Below are 19631 nucleotides of genomic sequence, written 5' to 3' on the forward strand. Positions count from 1 at the left end.
TTTAATAGTTTATAATAGTTTAATTATTTATTTGCAAATGTTTAAAATATAATCAAAAGTGCAAAAACGCCGGACACCAACGCGCACGGGTAAGCAATCAAAGGTCTTTGTTCAGCATCTCCAGACATCGCGACAAAAAGCCGGCTTGCTGATAAACTCGACCATAAAACCGCGCATATCGCAATGATAATACCAATACTGCTATGTAGCGATACAAAGATCCCGATTACTGATAATCCAACAATAGGTAGTAAACAATAACCCAAAATACTTGCAACACTTGCCAGTGTAAAACAATCAGCAGCTGCAGTCATTAATGTTAAGAGAGCATACATCAACAAGCAAGAGGTCACAGATAGGCCATAGATGTACCCAAAATGTGCCTTACTACCTGAGATGAACAAACAACATGCTAATACCAAGCAAAAAGTGATAGGCCCAGCCAAATCAGTTTGTTTGCAGAGAAATTCAGCATCATCTGCAAGACTATGTGTTCTGAATGGGTTTAATACTGCTAGAGTCTTCTCCATGATTCTGTCCGGGTATATTTCAAGTTCTTCGAGTAGTGGTGGTTCATCTTCATCTTGATCTTGATTGAAATCTGATGCCATTGGGGTAAACATCTCTGGATATTGTGATTGTTGATAGGGCTCCATGTAGGACTTTGATGTTGTGTTATTATAATATGTGGAGTTTTCATCATTGAAGTTTTGAAAGTCTACAACATATAATAATGTAAAAAAACGGCAACAAAACAAGAAATAGTTTATACCTAATTTTTGAGATTGCATTGCAGAATATTCCATCTCAGGATTATTGTAGAAGTCTTGTTGACCTGGGCGCGCGCCCGGCTGCCAGTAATCGCTGTTAGTCTGCGAGTAAGCCATCGTAGTTTTTCTTGGCGTAGACTTACGCTAGTTTTATTTAGAATTTATAAGAATGATGTGGAATTTGATGCAATGTAACTAATTTTAACCTAAAGCAAATGTTTTCGTGGATGACAGATGATTTTGTGCGATTGCGCATGTGCAATGGAAACAAAACTAAAGAAAAATCAACTTTTTTGCAGTGAAATTCAATGATATTTAGGAATATCGTTGATAACTGAAAATAATATGGTAGTTTAAAGATACATCTGCAATGATGGAGTTATATTGCGTGTGAATTATTTAATTAACGCGTCAATTAATTAATTGAACTTGAAGAAATGGCTTCCTAGATGAAATGTGGGTGTTTAGTCTAAAAGAAAAGACTGAGAAGACTTGTAGTTAGTACATAGAAAGGTATTTATTATGTTTAAGAACACTTTTTTGATAGTTGTAAATCATTGGTTACATTATTTATAACGCATTTTGTTACTGTTATCGCAATATGTTTTTCTTGAGGTTATTTTATAAATCAACACGTTGTAAAGTCTGTTTCACACTTTTAATCAAACATTTCTTCTCATTGGTTCCATATTTTGAATTATTTTTTATTTGGTGTTTATTAAGTTAACGTAATCACTCAGTATATTATTATTTATTTTAGTTTTACAACATAAACACAATTTATCATATATTTCGTCTTAGTGGCATTTTCAACAGTTGAAATTAATAATTTATTTTTTAATTTTATGATTTCAGTGCCAATAATAGCCAAAAATGAATAATAACTATTCAGTAGTAATAATAGGTGCTGGAATGGCTGGCCTAGGAGCAGCTTTAACACTTCAAACTTCCAAATCGCAGTTTTCCACTGATTTTATTCTCCTTGAAGCACAAAATCGTCCTGGTGGTCGTATCGAAACCCCTTCAGATTGGTTCCAGCACTATCGATTTGGGCGCGCAATGGGTCCACGGTACCGACACTGATTTATACGATATTTTACAAGAAAACAAACTTATTCATCCCGTCACTTCCGATGAAGGCCTAGGATTTTATGTCAGGGATGATGGTCATATCATTGATAACTTTTTAGTCAAAAAAGTTGACTTTGAAGTTGGAAAAATCCTAGAAGAATGCGAAGAATATCTGAATATTATTACAAATTCATCAGTTGGTGAGTTTTTGACTAAAAGATTTTCTGAATTTTTGAAACCAGTCAGAATATTCTGATGATGATAAAATAATCATGGAGGAATTATTTGATTGGCATGTCAGGTTTCAAATGATTGACAATTCTTGTGAAGATTTAAACAAGTTATCACTTAAAGAATGGGGAAGATATTCTTGTCTCGGTAAGGATGGACAGCAGCATGTTAATATAAAGGGTGGTTATGGTGCATTGGTAGATGTTTTGGTGAAGAAACTGCCTGAAAATGCGATTCAGTACAATAAAGTTGTACAAAACGTTGAGATTTCACCATCGGGCGCCATTTTGATTACGTGTGAAGATGGTTGCATAGTCCATGCGCAATCTTTGATTGTAACGTGCTCTTTAGGAGTGTTGAAAACCTTCAAAGGTTTACCCATGTCTCCCAGAGTGAAAATTACCATAGATAATATGGGTTTTGATGGAATGGGTAAAGTTTTTCTGGAATTTGATTCCAAATGGTGGGGGAGTGATTTCAATGGTATTCAACTAATCTGGCGAAATGGTAAAAACTATTCGGATGAGTTTCCTGACTGGTTAAGACATCTAAGCGGATTTGATTTGGTGTTGGATCAAAGTAATATGTTGATGACTTGGGTTGGGCATAAAGGTGTACGAGAAATGGAGGAAACCGATGCTGAAATTGTAGGAAAACAATGTGCAGCTGCTAAGAAAGTTTTGGCAGATGACAGTATCCCATTTCCTGTTAAAGTCTACAAGTAAGTTAATATTAATGCAAAACAACGAGGATTATTGTCCTTTTGTATTTTATTTAGATCAAAATGGCTGACAAATCCTTATATTAGAGGTGGATACAGCCACTCGACGCCATCTTGTGATTCGGAAGCATTACCGCCCGGGAGGACTTTGTGTGAACCGTTTTGTGATGAAAATAATGTGCCTAGGGTGTTTTAGCAGGTGAGGCTGCACATGAGTCGCATTTTTCTACGACGCATGGTGCTTTCGAATCTGGCCAAATGCAAGCTCGAAAGTTACTGAATTTTACTCAAAACTTCCAATATTAAAGAAAATATACTAATCTTAGTTAAGACAAAGTACAAATTTTAATTAACTAAATAAATGGAGCAGTTTCATACAAATTTTCTATCCAAATATTATTTGTACATTAACTTCAAACTATGTTTACGATTTTAAAAGATTTTCTAGAGGGCGCTAGTATCGCCAAGCTGCGCTGACGGCTGTCATTCCAACTAGAAGGCGGGCGCCATTGTTGTGCGTTATTGATTGTTTGTGCCTATCGTGCTTGGATTTCGCTGCTCTGCAAAATCATCTCATTATCCTGTACAAAATATTATTTATGCATTGTTGTAGTGCACGCTGACATACTGAATACGCGAGATGACCACGTTTCAAGAAACGCAGGAGTCGAGCGCATCGTTGAACGGCAATATGAAACAAGTAAGAACAGCATCACTAAATCTACCATAGACATAGTAACAATTTAGTTTACGGTTTATAATCTAATAATCAATATGTTATATCTTACTAATTTGCGTTTAGGATGGCGAATCACATGTGGACGATGAACCTCCGGCGCCCGGCACCGAAGAGCCGCCCAGCAAGAAAGTCAGAATTGAGCCTGTACCTGGTAAGTCTTTTCATGAGTCCTGCTGCCTTGGCATTATATTAAACATTTAAACTCATATGAGCATGAGTGTGTTCATATGCAGGGGCAGTCCAAACATAAATAAAACATATATAACAATATCTAAGTAAAGTTATATCAAGGGGACCTCATGTGACTTGACTAATGTGAGTTGTTTCGGTCTGCTTGAGATGTTGCAGAGGTTGAACTCGACTGGTTACTCGGTACTGTCGCCAGATGTGCTTGTGCTGTAACCGTTTTCCTCCACGGTTACATGGTAGGACATTATCACAGTGACAAAAGCAGTTTAAGCATGCACCACTATGAATTATCAAACAATATTATTCAAAATTTCCCATAAACTTGATTAATTTTAACTGAAATTGATGTAAATTGATTCCATAATAACCATAATCATATTGGGGCATGTTTAATTTTTGTTTAATTTTATTTAGTTTATAATTTTACGTTTTTTTAATTGCGTTGACTGTGTCACAGCGAAATCATTGACGAAGCGCTTGTCTTGTTCTCTAGTCGATTTCTATTTTCTTTGTGTTTCCAGATAAACTAGGTGATCCGTTGCGTTAAAAATTGTTAATAGTAAAACGTGTGCGCGCCCCCGTTCAACCGCCAGCAGAGCAACCAAACAAAACAATTCTGATTGCTGAACATATGAACTTACAATGGCTTTAATCAACATACATTTTGTTTTTGATTTCAGGTTCTGTCTCAATGCCCCTTTTCTTGTCTCATGTTCTGATGAAAAATACTTAATGCACATTTAAACTGACAATAGAAATATTCCAATGTCGATGTTCATCATTACTTAAATCAGGAAAACTAAAATTAAATTTAATTCCATACATGCATTCGTGTAATGTGAAGTCATTGGAATATTTATTGTGGGCATTAATTTCTGCTTGCTTATCGATTGTTTTGTTGTAGATCGAACGAATGGGATTACTTATTTCAACGACGTAATGCAAACAGGAGAAGTTGCCCCAGGTTAGTTTTAAATAAACATATATTTATTTAATTCATAACATAAATTTTATGTATAGGACCTGGCGCAAGGAGTAACACAATCGCTGGAATCCTTGGCGGTATTCTTCCGAAGTTGTCAATGGAACAAACTGAAGCCGTAGCCAAAGCGAAGAAGTACGCGATGGAGCAGAGCATCAAAATGGTCCTGATGAAGCAGACACTCGCCCACCAACAGCAGGTATGTGCCGTTTAGTCGCGCGCATTTGATTTCCTTTCGTTTGCGTCGTCCGTTTGTCTTCTTGCCTTATTTTATTTGCAACTGTAGGAAGACGTGCGATAGGTGGTCGTGTTCGAGTTCAGCTTGCCGTATAGCGATTCGATGGTGTTTACTAATATTTTATATGCTTCGCAGAAAAATAAGACCTTCCAGCGGCACCAGGTGCTGGTTTTGATGTGCAGGTTAGTGGGCTACTTAAGTGTTGGTGGTCGGCCCGCTCAGGGGGCGAGAGCTCGCCCCCCTCAAAGTACAATCGCTTTATCGAATGTCCAACAAACGATTAAACTATACACCCCCCTTTTATTTGAACATCTTGCAAAACTGTAAATTGTATGCGCGAGCGCAGGATGTCGTCCAGTAAGTGATCGTTTCGTTTTGTCATTTGTCCTCTGTTGCAGCAAATGGCTAGTCAGCGGACGCAGGTCCAGCGACAACAGGCTCTCGCCCTCATGTGCAGGTTAGCACGCACCAGATTATTATTAATTACTTACCTCCTACTTTACATTCGCTAACACTCACCCCCTCGATTACTACTCAAACTAATCAGTCGATTTCTTTTTCTCTCTCTCTCTCGATGAATTTCGGTTCATTCCTGTTCACGCGTTGATTTATGATGATCCCAATGAAAATGTTTATATGGAAAGTTGTCGAGGCCCGTTGCGCTTCCGACTGATGACCGTATACATACAAACTAGCTGATAAGATCTGAAATTCGCGACTAATCTTTCATTGATATTTATGCAATATTCGTCTCTTTCTCATGTGTTGCCTGTAATACGCAAGTTAAACAAGTTAGGTGAATTGGGTTTAGGGTGTACGTCGGCAGCATCAGTTTCGAACTGAAGGAGGACACCATTCGGCAATCATTTCTGCCGTTCGGACCGATCAAGTCTATCAACATGTCATGGGATCCGGTCACACAGAAGCACAAGGGTTTCGCATTCGTGGAGTATGAGATACCGGAGGCGGCGCAGCTAGCGCTCGAGCAAATGAATGGCGTGATGATTGGCGGGCGCAATATTAAAGTCGTTGGCCGACCGAGCAACATGCCGCAGGCGCAGACCGTCATTGATGAAATCCAGGAGGAGGCCAAGAATTACAATAGGATTTACGTCGCCAGTATTCATCCAGATCTCACTGAGGACGATATTAAATGGTAATAATAATTTTTTTTAAATCTTACCGTTTATTTAAATTTTTTATGTATTTTTAGTGTATTTGAAGCGTTTGGTCCAATAATCTACTGTAAGTTAGCCCAGGGTAGTTCAGCACACAAACACAAAGGTTACGGCTTCATTGAATACGAAACAACGCAGGCAGCTAACGACGCCATCTCTAGTGGGCGAATCTTTTTGATCTGGGGAGGACAGTATCTTCGCGTGTAGACGCGCAATCACATCACCTAATGCTTTAATGGGCCCTTCTACCGGTTCGAGTATAATGCCCACCGCGCGGCGCGCGGTTAAGCTGCCGCAGCGTAACTGCAAAGATGTTAAGCAATGGATAGTCGCCAGTAATGCCGTTGCTCTTGGCTTCATCAAAGTTACCTAATGCGCACGCACATCCCCCGGTCGCCGCAGTGCCACAACCTGCCTGATATATCGCCCCGCCAGGTTTAGCAATCCGCAGTTTACTCCAACCGGTGGCGGCACTGCAACCGCCTACTGTTGTACAACCTGTTGTAACTCCGCCGCCGGTATACCGTCACCCCAATGCTTGCAACAGCACCAGCCGCGCAACCGTGGAAGCGAAAAAAAACGCGCGCAAAAGAGGCGGGAGGCTAAACAACAGGAAGAATTGCAAAGAAACTGCTTGAGCAGAATGAACCGCAAACTCTACAACAACAAGAGAATATGCGTCGATTAAAGTACCTTCAAAACGCGACATCTTGTCATGCAGAAATTAATGCGGAAGGTGGACTCAATGCTACAGCTATATATTGCGTAATATGGTAGGTCCGAAGACGTGGATGAGACACCGCAAGAAGAGATTCAAGAGGAGTGCAGTAAAGTTTGTTCAGTCGAGCGCGTTATCATCTATAACGAGAAGCAGGACGAGGGAAGATGATGACAATGTTATTGTTATGATATTTGTTGAGTTTGCTGAAAAACCTTAGGTAAAGTATTCTGCTGCGCCATTTTCTTTATATATATAGTATTAAATTTAATTCTTTTGTATTTAGAAGGAACGAACGAGTGGTGAAGCCCCACCTATTTGTACTGGTGGATCGGATGGTGCGCGCTGCTTTTGTACGACCAAACGCTCTTTGAACACAAAGGACTTTTCTGGTTGAGAGTACAACGCATGACACATAAGAATTAATGCTACATAATTAATTAAACCGATGATTAAGTGTAAATTGGCTGATGGTGATGACTGCTGGAGGAGCCATGCGCCTTTTTATTTTATTAACTTGTTTTCAGTTCGTTGGTATATAATTGTAAATGATGACGCTTTATAATTGTTTTGAATAGTATTAAATGTGTCTACAGTGCAAATACTGCAAATAAGTAAAAGTGTAATATTTTCCTATTTTAATAATTTTATTAATCTACTGAACTACAATCTATTTCATTCAGAGATGGCACTAGCATGAATCCAAAAATCATAAAATAGAATTCAGCCGTTTATTTCTATATTTATCAGCAAACGTGGGCATTCGGCACGAATTGTGTTTGTTTTGAACACAATTCTTATTTTCTTATCGCATCTGCCGCGTGGAATGCAACGCATGAGATTGCCAGGTACCGTCGTTGCAGGCAATCTTCGCACACCGCATGCAGGCTATTCTAGTTTAGTTTAGATCGCAAGTATCTTGCCTATTGCAATTCGTGCGCAAGGTCGTGGTGGCATCGACGCGCCGGTTTTGCGCATCTATTGCTTTACCTGTGGCTGCGCAGCAGGTACAGATTCTTATTGTGAACTGTCGCATCGTTGTTGCGCAGTTTCAGTAAACGCTAATGATGCATTGCAGCCGTGTATCGCGCCGGTTCCCAGCGTATCCAGACGCAGTGTTTCTCGCGCATTGCGTGGCCATTTTTTATCGGTCTCTATTTTCTAAATTTGTATTGTATTCAAATATCAGTCGACTTAGTTGTAATATGCATCTGCAGTGTTTTGTTAATGATTAATTGTGCGTTTGATGTTTATATATTTTGAATCACAATGCTGCGGTTTTCGTGTTTCGGTTATTCATGCTTGGTAAGTAACCTTATCTGACCATGGCGATATTCAGCACAGAAAGTTTGTTTTCGCCTATGTGTGAATATAATATTGGTCATATTGAATGAAATGTTTTTGTTGTTTTTAACTTATGTTTTTAATTAAGGTACGCCGTACCTCTTGCAATCCGACGCGCTGCATTGCAGCCTATACTGTTAGGTTGGCTCTGGTTAAATGTTCTTTCAATCTTCTTCATATTCCACAAATCCGTTGGTCGATATCGCTTTAGTTTAAAGATATTCACTGTATTAAAATTTTTTTGAATTTTTTCTTAAGACTTAAAAATTTCATCTCACATTTTTTCCTTTTAACTATCCCATCTGGATAGAGATTGGTCCTGTAGATGAAGATGCTGCGATCAGATCCTATTTATCTCTTTAGTTTACGAGATATTCGCGATTGAATAAAATGGGCAAAAATTCGATAAATGTCACTTTTAAAATTTTAGTCAAGTATGTTTTCGACCTGTTACTATAGGAAATATAAATTATTTCTATTTTATCTGATAGAGAATTTTCCAATCTTTCATAATCAACAATTCGTTGGTAGCTATCTTTCTAGTTTAAGAGATATTAATTTTTGAAAATCGTCGGTAAAAAGTATCAAGTGACCCTCTGGCGATTTTTTTCAAGACTTGAAATTTCATCTCTCAGATTTCCTTTAACAATCCTATCTGATAGAGATTGGTCCGTAGATTAAGACGCTTCTGATCAAATCCCATTATCTCTTTTAGTTTACGAGATATTCGCGATTGAATAAAATGGGCAAAATTGAATTAAAATTTTATCTCTCAATTTTCCGTTTTAACTGTCCTATCTTATAGAGAATAGTTCGAATAGTTAGTTAGAGAAAAATCGGCGATAAAAACTACGAGTATCAATAATATAATAATAATATAAAAAATACTATTATAATTTTTATAATTAGATTAATTTATTTTGAATAAAAGTTTATCCTCTTGACTTATATATTTGAAGTTTTGAGTTATGTGCAGAAATTGCCAGTGGCGGATTATGCTTCAGTGGGCCCTAGGCGCCAATCAAGTTTGGGGCCCTAACCGAAAAATTTTCGAAAACGGTTATTAGCCCAGTAAAATTAATAGTTTTAGCGTACGGCGCCGCAAAATCTATACTTCAACATCTGTTTGTGCTAAAACTCATTTCCACACCACCTTGAGGTAGAGCAATGGCGCTGCTTTTTTATCGCACACGCAATTCATTCCAAAAATTTTAATGGATTATCTTCCGATTCGCTCTTCAAGTGGATGGACCAGGTGTTGTAAGTGCCAATTGTTTTCTTTGCGGACCGATCGAAATTACTCACACAGGTAAAATTTTCTGCCATACTATCCGCGATGGGATTATCGTTTTCAATGCTATCTTGGTTCTCGAGTTCATCACGTGTGCTCAAAACGGTAATCGTATTTAAATACAAAATTACAAATTTTCTTTCTTGTCTCTCTTAAGTAAAGATTTCAATAATTTTGTCGTACTTTTTAGTTTTTTAAAAATATCATTTTCTATGAACATTAATGCGAAGTCATTTAAGTGCTCTCTTTGCGAAAGACCTCATTGCGCAGATAGTTTTGACTTCGTTTTAAAACTGAAAATGTCCTTTCTCCACTCTGCATTGTGAAACGGGCAAGGTCAAATTTGGTAGCATGTGTGTATATTTGGAAAAGTTGATTTTAGACTATTACTTAATGTTGCATACATTTCATGTGGATCCCAATATTTCTTCTTTGTATGTATTTAGAAATGAGTTAACTCATCAGTGAAATATTCTGGCTCAATATCTCTTTTTCATACTTAAGACAATAATCGCTCTATTACCAATTATTAGTATCAACACGGCTTAATTTTTAAATCAAAGAACATTTTAAAATCAAAAGCTAAGAACTTTGATATAGACATCGCCCTCTTCGAGTAATTTCTGATGTTAATAATATCATACAATATAAAATGTTGACAATAAAAACATTTTTGACGAAAAATGCCAGGTATCATTTTTTGTTCGTTTCATCATATGGATATTTGCGTTTTCTTTGTCTCATTTAGCCTTCAACAGTTTCGAAATTATTTCTGACCTCTCTGTTATAAATTGTTTAATGATTTTAATAAACTAACACCTTGGTTAAGAATATTTGTCTTTGTCTCTGTAAGTATTTGCTGGTAATTGACTTGTAGGAGTTTGTTCCAGAAAAATTGTTAACAGTGCCGTCTCAAATTGATCGAACTCTTTTGAACTCTGTTTTTAATCCAACTACCACCCCAAAAATCTAGATAAAAATTGTAGGAGGATAAACGTTGGTACATCTGGCAGGAACGATGAAAAATGATAGAAAGCATCACCACTCAATATTCCAAAAAGAGAGTTACCCGCTATTTTACAACCTCAATGGAATATTCCTCAACCTATCTCCTCCATAGATGTTCGAAATTTAAAAATTAAGTGTAATATACTACTGCATTATAGCGCTACAACTTTCTAACGCAATATTCAAGAAAAGGTCACAAAATGTGGCAGAAAAACATCCAAATTTTATTTTAAACAGTTTGCTATAAAGACATAAAATCGGGAGATAAATAGTTTTAAGTCAGCTATATATCCGTGACGGTTGCTTTGCGGACACGTGTGAAATGCCGTTTCATGCCAAGTGAAAATCAATACGCTATTCATGAAGGCTGAGGTCAAAACCAACTGATGAAGTATTTGTGGAATTACTTCATGTTCATATGGGGATATATATGCGCTAGGCCCCTCAGGCAGTTTGGGCCCCCAGGGTGCCGGGCTCTAGGCGCGCGCCTAGTGCGCCTAGGCTGTAATCCGCCACTGAAATTGCTATTTGTTTAGATAGGGTGGTGCATGCGGCACTCGTGTACGTGCGGTGATACACGGACACGGCCAATGGGCAAGTGCGACCATCACTGATACATAGGCAGTCGCTGACTGCCCCGCTATGTACGCTACAGTTTTGAAATGATTCGTATTTTCTGGAGGTACAATAAAGTATTCTCAGGTAGCGCAACGATGCATGTTTCAACCTGCGCACATTCCTTTGAGTGAAAGTCGACATGCACAGTTGTGATGCCGGCACGCAGCTCCTACTTCAGTGGCAGATAAGAATATTCCCTCGAATATTCGTGTTTCGTTGTAAATTCGTATATCGCGTTATGTTTTATTGAATTTAGTGTTAATTGCCGTGTTTGGTCATTCATTTTTACGCTGTTTTACGTGTAGATTTCTGATCAGTTGTCGTCGGGATCGCCGGCCGGCAGATTCCCGAAAGTGTGATTATAAATAATATTTTGGACCTAAAGGAACCATTTTGACTTGTGCACAACTCGTGTTACCTGTAAAAAGCTAATACTCAATTTAAATAATTATGGAGAACAAGACGAAATTTATGGTAAACTTTGGTTCCGCCGAAACTCATTATTGTGCGAAATTGTGTAACTAATGTTTGCTTCTTTCTTTATTTCAATATAAAATAGACATGTATTCCTTTAAATCATATCAGCGTTTGTTTATAAACCACTTTCTTATCGCATTCGCCGTGCGAGATGCTACGCGTAAGATTCTCGTTGCGCTGTCGCGTGCAGCACATTTTAGTATAGTTTTTATCACAGATACCGTGTCTATTGCAATTCGTGCACAAGGTCGCGTGGCATCGACGCGCTGGCTTTGCGCATCAGTTGCTTTTACATACCGGGTTTATGCAGCAGACACAGCGTGCGCAGTTTCGGCATGCTCTATTATTGGACTGCAACTAGTTTCGTGCCGGTCTATGGCGTATCTAGACGTATATTGCGCAACGCCTTTCGTTTCATCAGACTTCACGTTTCCTAATTTGATAATTAATTAGGGGGGCTGTATATATTTCACTTATTGGTAATATGGGAAACGGATCATATTGCGGAAAACCTTTTCTTTTAAATTATAATTTTATCTCTTAGATTTCCAATTTAATTAGCTTATTTCATAGAGAATTCTCCGTAGATTAAGAATCTGCAACTTAGTTTACGAGATATTCGCAATTGAAATAAATCGTCTAAAATTGAAAAATTGCAATTATTAGCACTTTCAGTTGCGTGTTTAGACCTTATACCCCATCAAATTAAATTATTCTAAAGTTCCATCTGATTGAGAATTTTCCACTCTTCCAGAATCAACAATTTTATCGCTGATATATATCGCCCCCATGTTGTTTCTTATCATTAAGAAATGTTCATCAGGCTCGTGTAGGTATTTTTTAACTGAACAGCACAGGTTGTTTATTTTGTGTTGATTGTTAATTATAACGTAATTCAATTGTATGAAATATTTTTGTTTTAATTTATGTTTTCGTTTAGTTACAGCACTCCTCGTGCCTGGCAGTCCAATAAACTGTACACTGGTAAGTTTATAATTCAATTATATTTTTTGGTCAAATTTACATTTGTTATATTTGTTATATAAGTTGTGTGTGTGTGCGCCGTAGTACTCGTTGCGCTAGGAATTGTAGTTTGTTTTAAATATAACACGAGAACGCGGTCTTAAACTAAGTTTGGAATAATTTTCCCAGATGCGGAATTTAATTCTTTATTTCCCTGTATCGAAATTTATTGCCAGAAAATTCCGTAACGCGAGTTATAATGATAGGGGTTGTGGTATACGCATATACACTTAATAGTACACGTTGCACTAAGTTTGTACTTTCTTAATACTATAACACGCAGACAGTCTTAAACTAGTTCGAATAACTTGCCCCAGATGCGGAATTTGTGTAACGCGAGTTATAATGATAGTTGTGTGTATACGCATATACGCAATAGTACACGTTGCGCTAGGAATTGTACTTTCTTAATACTATAACACGCGAACGCGGTCTTAAACTAAGTTCGGAATAACTTGCACAGATGCGGAATTTAATTCTTTATTTCCCTGCATTGAAATTTATTGCCAGAAAATTCCGTAACGCGAGTTATAATGATAGTTGTGTGTATACGCATATACGCTTAAACTAAGTTCGAATAACTTTCCCAGATGCGGAATTTAATTCATTATTTTCCTGTATCAGGGGGTATTGCGAAAATTCCGTAACGCGAGTTATATTGAAAGTTGTGTGTGTGTGCGCCGTAGTACTAGTTGCGCTTGAAATTGCCAGTTTTAGGATAACACGCGAACATTGGGGTTTACACACTTAGTTTGAAATAATTTTTCTACATGGGGAATTTAATTCTGTTTCTTCCTGTATAGAAATTTATTGCAATCTATTTTTTTGTTATGAATTATATTCACTTCTTATTTTTCCGATTCTAATACTTTCGATTTTAGTACTTGATTTTATAGAGAATATTTAAATTAGTCGTGATGTTGTGAATATGAATAATTTAATTAACTATCGTATTCAGTAAAGTTATACGAAGACACATAGGAGACAATAAATTATTTATTTGTATTGGTAAATTACAAATTCCTGTTTTTCCTCATTTCCTCATCCTTATTGCATTCCAAAACCAATGTATAAGTAAGTAAAAGTAGTTTCGATGTATGTGTTACTTCAATGTGTGAATTTTTACTTTTCGTTTGTTTATAAACAACTTTTTGTTGGACTGAAGTGTACTTATCGCGACGTACACCTGCCTTGTACCTGGCAACGCGCAATACACGGCAGTCGTTTCGCCACATGGTCCGCGAGCGTCTCACAACTAGCCACGCGGTTTCTGACTTCAAGTATTCATTAATCGTGTCTTCTTTTCGTCATCAGCAAAATATTCATGTAACGAGCATGTGGCTGCTTTGTTTGATGGGTTGTGAGGGTGATTTAGAGTGTTCTTAAGTTACAAATAAGTGTCTGTTAANNNTCTGCACGAGTTTTCAGATGATAAAATATTTTCCTGGATCTAAAATCTCTTCATCATTGTACTGGTAGGTGTACAATTTCTTTTTCGCGGAAAGTTAAGACGGTTTATATTAAATTGATTATTCCATTTGAGGGATATTAATGTTGCAAATTACAAACACGTGGTAGCATTATTTATCTGAATTCATAGGCCTGTTTCCGAAAATAACATGCATGCGCCGTCGCTTGCTTGCTGATTTGGATGTTTTCCGCCCGATGTTCTATCAATTTATGATGATGCTTGACCCGTCGGTTACCTTATGCAGTTGATGCTATCAGGTTATTGTGTATACGCATATACGCAATAGTACACGTGCACTAGGATTTGTACTTTCTTAATACTATAACACGCAGACGCGGTCGCCAAACTAAGTTCGGAATAATTTTCCCAGATACGGAATTTAGTGCTTTATTTCCCTGTATCGAAATTTATTGCCAAGAAAATTCATAACGCGAGTTATAGTATTAGTTGTGTGTATACGCATACGCAATAGTACACGTTGCACTAGGATTTGTACTTTCTTAATACTATAACTTACGCGAACGCAGTCTTAGAAACTAAGTTCGGAATAATTTTTCCCAGATGCAGGTGAATTCTTTATTTCCCTGTATTGGAAATTTATTGCCAGAAAATTCCACATCAACGCGAGTTATAATGATAGTTGTGTGTATACACCTTATACATACACCAATAGTACTCGTTGCGCTAGGAATTGTACTTCTTTTTATTATAACACTTGCGCGAACGCGGTCTTAAACTAAGTTCGGAATAATTTTCCCAGATACGGAATTTAATTCTTTATTTCCCTGTATTGAAATTTGTACCGAAATTCCGTAACGCGAGTTATAATGATAGTTGTGTGTATACGCATATACGCAATAGTACTCGTTGCGCGCTAGGGTGTACTTCTTTTTATTATAACACGCGAAGACGCGGTCTTAAACTAAGTTCGGAATAATTTTCCCAGATACGGAATTTAATTCTTTATTTCCTGTATCAGGGTTACTGCCAGAAAATTCCGTAACGCGAGTTATAATGGTAGTGTGTGTATACGCATATACCCAATAGTACTCGTTGCGCTAGGAATTGTACTTTTTTTATTATAATACGCGAACGCGGTCTTAAACTAAGTTCGAATAACTCCCCCAGATACTGGAATTTAATTCATTATTTTCCTGTATCAAAATTTATTGCGAAAATTCCGTAAAGCGAGTTATAATGATAGTTGTGTGTATACGCGCATATACGCAATAGTACTCGTTGCGCTAGAATTGTACTTTTTTTATTATAATACGCGAACGCGGTCTTAAACTAAGTTCGGAATACTCCCAGATGCGGAATTTAATTCATTATTTTCCTGTATCGAAATTTTATTGCGAGAAAATTCCGTAACGCAGGTTATATTGAAAGAGGATTGTGTGTGTGTGCGCCGTAGTACTGGTGCGCTTGAAGTGTAGTTTTAGGATAGCACGCGAGCATTATAGAGTTTACACTTAGTTTGAAATAATTTTTTCTAGATGGGGGAATTTAATGCTGTTTCTTCCTGTATGAAATTTGTTTGCAATCTATTTTTTTGTTGAATTATATTCGCTACTTATTTTTTCACAGTTCTAATACTTTCGATTTTGGTACTTGATTTTATAGAGAATATTTAAAAATTACTATAACTATCGTATTCAGTAAACTTATACGAAGACAAATGTAAGGAATAATAGAATTATTTATTTGTATTGGTAAATTACAAATTCCTCTTTTTTCTCATTCTTATTGCATTCCAAAACCAATGTATAAATAAGTAAAAGTAGTTTCGTGTATGTGTGTTACTTCAATATTGTGAATTTTTACTTTCGTCTTCTCAAATACGTGTTTACCACTACGTTTGTTTATAAACAACTTTTTTGTTGGACTGAAGTGTATTATCGCGACGTACCTGCCCTGTATCTGGCAACGCGCATCGCACTCGGCAGTCGTTTCACCGCATGGTCCGCGTGCGCGTCTGACTACTTGCCACGCGTTTTCTGACTTCAATTATTCAATTAATCGTCGTGTATTCTCTTCGTCATCAGCAAAATATACGTAACGAGCATGTGTGCCTGTTTTGTTTGATGAGTTGTGGCGGTTAAAGTGTTCTTAAGTAAGAAATAAGTGTCTGCTAATTTCTGCACGAGTTTTCAGATGATAAAAAATATTCGTGGATCTAAAATCTCTTCGTCATTGCACTGGTAGGTGTGTAATTTTTTTTTCGCGCAAAGTTAAGACGGTTTATATTAAATTGATTATCCCATTTGAGGGATATTAATTGTGCAGATTAGAAACACCTGGTAGCATTTTCATCAGAATTCTTAGTTCCGTTTCCGAAAATAACATGCATAATTTAATTATTACACACACTGTGTTAAAAAGTATCTGAGGATTACTAAAATGACAATATTCATGTGATCGACCACGGTCACATTGCCGTCGACCATCGGCTCGTTCCTCTTTTCGCTGAACGTTTTTAATCGAATTACACTGCTTATCATCATTAAATTAAAAAGTTTCTTGTTGATCTAAAATCTTGTATGCTGAATAGTTATTTTTTATCGTATTTACCTACTGTATTACCACGCGCCGTCGCTTGCCGCCGTCTGCTGATTTAGATGTTTTCCGCCTGATGATTCTAAAATCTTTAAATTTATGTTAAAATGATGTTTCGGTATAAATTTCTCTCGTCATGTATTACCTTTATGCAGTTGATGCTATCATCAAATTATAAATGTATTAAAATGTAAGTGTTTTATTCTTGTAGCACCTTTTTTACTCAACTTTTAAGATGATTTTCGGGTAAAATCTTTGAATTTATGTTAAAATATTGTTGTTTCGGTATAAATTTCTCTCGTCATGAATATTGACCATATTTGTAATTTTTAAAATTTACCTTTTTTAACACCCTGTCTATTAGTTTTCCTAACAGTACATAGTAAATCGCCTTTATTTGTGAGTTTTGGATGTTCTTTGTTTTAAACTTGAGATTTTCCTTCTGGAACACCCTGTATATTTGCTTTTCTTTGTGTCCGTGAAAACTTTCCTACCGCTGTGGTTTTAGGGCTTTTTTTTTGCACTTTAAGTTTTTTTTGTAACACCCTGTTTATTAGTTTCCCGGAGCATAGGGTCAAAACGAGCAATATTTGTTGTGTTTACATCTTTTTCTTTTTAATGTTTGAGTTTGCTATTTGTGACACCTTGTATAATCGTTTTCCTTCACATCCCTGAAAATTTTGCCTTGACTGTTATTAGAATTTAACTTCTTGCACTTTGAATTTTCTTTTTGTAACGCCCTGTAAATTTGTTTCCCAGAGTAACGGTGAGAAACTAGCGTTATTTGAGTGTTTAGATGTTTTCCTGTCTGCACTTAATTTTCTTTTGTAACACCCTGTATATTTGTTTCCATTTTAATCACGAAGAAAATCGACTTTACTAATTGCTTTATCCCGCTAGAACTTCACTAAGTGGTACGCGCTTGCTTGCGCGGCTAAGGAACTCGGAAGTTCTATTTCAATATGGCTGCATGAATTCTGTTGACTTATAAAATCTAAACTTGTATTATTTTACATTGTGTTTATTAATAAAGAAATGTTAAGAGATATTATGTCTTATGCTTGGAATGTTATTTGAATTTAACTTCTTGCATTTTGAACTTTCTTTTTGTAACGCCCTGTACATTTGTTTCCCAGAGTAACCGTGAAAAACCAGCGATATTTGAGTGTTTAGATGTTTTCCTGCCTGCACTTAATTTTCTTTTGTAACACCCTGTGTATTTGTTTCTATTTTCAATCACGAAGAAAATTGACTTTACTAATTTCTTCATCCCGCTAGAACTTCACTAAGTGGTACGCGCTTACTTGCGCGGCTAAGCAGGTCGTAAGTCCTGTTTCAATATGGCGGCATGAATTTTGTTGACTTGTAAAATCTACTCACATTTCTCTTCCTTCTATCTTCTACCTATTCTCTACTACTCCTTCTTCTTCTTTTTCTATTTCTCTGTTCTCGTTTCTCTCCACTTGCTTTCTTATTTCTTTATGTGCCTTCACTTGTGACTTTCAATTTCTCTTATATTTCATTTACCAGGTGTCATATATGCAACCCAAATTACACCCTGACATTTTTTATATTTTGAGGAAAATGCAGCTATACCTAAAGATTCGATCCGTGTCTGCTAGCGTACCGGCAGGTGCACGTCTACACTCGACCCTGAGTGTTTTTGTTGTTATTATTTGGATTCTTTGACATGTTTCTACTTTTTATCATGTTTTTAAAAACAACAACACAATTCGGAAGTAACACAGTTAGTTATCTTTACATCCACTGCTCACACATAAGACTTATATGCCACATTATTTAAAACTAGAAAACGACAAAGAAGGATACCACAAAAAATATAGAAAAGAGGGTTATAATTATACATAGTGTTTATTGACAACATTTAACTTTATAGTTACATTACAGTTACAAAAATATCAACAGCTAACAATTTCTGCCGCAATAGGAGTTACAATCCAGTTTAACTTGAAGCCGCACCTCACACTTTGCCTGAATTCAAAAAAAATTCAAAATTATTACACATGTAACAACTTGGGAAGATAAATTAAAAGAACTCAAAAGAATAATGAAGAAAATGTGAAATTGCACATCACATAAAAAATGAAATGAAAGAAAATGAAAGTTTTGCACTTTTCTAATTACCAACAAAATAGAATGTTTTGAATTTTGAATCCTTGACCCTTAGGACTTAGTTGTAGGCTAGTGGTAGAGAATGACAAATCCTTAAGAATAGAACATTTGAGGATAATTGTATTTCTCTAGATATCAAAAGAAAAAGTCATGGAGTTGCTTATTACAAAAATAAACCATAATGCTGAATTTTATTTTAAATGATGTAAAACAACTGGCGACCAGCCCGGAAAAGGCCGCCAGAGGATCAAGAACGCAGCCGACGGCACGCGACATTCTTAATCTTTTTATTTCGTACATTAAACGAAAACGAAACAATGAATAGAATTCATAATGATAATCAACGGTGGGTATTGAAACAAAAACAACAATTATTTGTCTGCATAAAGACCACGCGGTTGAAGTAAAAAACAAGTAAAGTCAATAACAGATTTGATTTTTATATAGTTGAAGAAATGCGATTACATGCCTTGATGCAAACTTAATATTTGCGCTTTTTGCATAACTAATAGGTTGTAAGGACCTAAATTTGGCACATTGTAGAAACGATGAAATACGCGTATAATACAAAAAGAGTATCCGATGGCCGACAGAATGTCACTCCCGCTTTACCTCTCTGCGTATGTATATTACAATCCGTGTTTAAAGAACCCCGCACATCACTCGCGCACAATCGAAGGAGCATTAAGAAACAACATTACGTAATAACGCGAAGAAAAATTAAGAGAGTCAAATTATTGTCCGGTAAATGTGCGTGCAGATCACCTGACAACCAAAATAAGAGTAACGCGGTACGCAAGGCAACCGCATGGGGAACGCATAAAAATTGCAAGAGATAAGAAAACTTGTTCGTTTATAAAAACTGATTTTTCA

The 19631-nt window shown here is 36.6% G+C and overlaps 1 protein-coding gene and 2 pseudogenes across 1 annotated transcript; 2 read left to right on the forward strand and 1 right to left on the reverse strand.

Moving 5' to 3' along the window:
- Positions 1 to 8: 8 nt before the first annotated feature.
- LOC135791690 (protein YIPF7-like) lies at positions 9 to 1041 on the reverse strand. Its single transcript, XM_065302164.1, has 2 exons — positions 773 to 1041; positions 9 to 718 (listed from the first exon to the last, which is right to left on the reverse strand). The coding sequence occupies exons 1-2, from the start codon at positions 885 to 887 to the stop codon at positions 42 to 44; spliced, it is 792 nt and encodes a 263-aa protein (XP_065158236.1). The 5' UTR covers positions 888 to 1041; the 3' UTR covers positions 9 to 41.
- A 43-nt stretch (positions 1042 to 1084) lies between these two features.
- On the forward strand, positions 1085 to 3174 carry LOC135791689 (spermine oxidase-like; annotated as a pseudogene).
- Positions 3175 to 3231: 57 nt separating this feature from the next.
- On the forward strand, positions 3232 to 7057 carry LOC135792201 (poly(U)-binding-splicing factor half pint-like; annotated as a pseudogene).
- The last annotated feature ends 12574 nt before the right edge of the window (positions 7058 to 19631 follow it).

The sequence above is a fragment of the Atheta coriaria genome, unplaced genomic scaffold, assembly GCF_025399875.1.
Source record: "Atheta coriaria isolate IRGN ID8LTWV9N9 unplaced genomic scaffold, Caltech_Dcor_3.1 hic_scaffold_5_pilon, whole genome shotgun sequence".
NCBI classification, from domain to species: Eukaryota; Metazoa; Arthropoda; class Insecta; order Coleoptera; family Staphylinidae; genus Dalotia; species Dalotia coriaria.

Bases quoted from the DNA above. Each gene is read 5' to 3' on its own strand.
- LOC135791690 (XM_065302164.1), bottom strand. From the start codon at position 887: ATGGCTTACTCGCAGACTAACAGCGATTACTGGCAGCCGGGCGCGCGC. The intron at 719-772 runs GTATAAACTATT...TATATGTTGTAG, and splicing joins AATGCAATCTCAAAAATTAG to ACTTTCAAAACTTCAATGAT.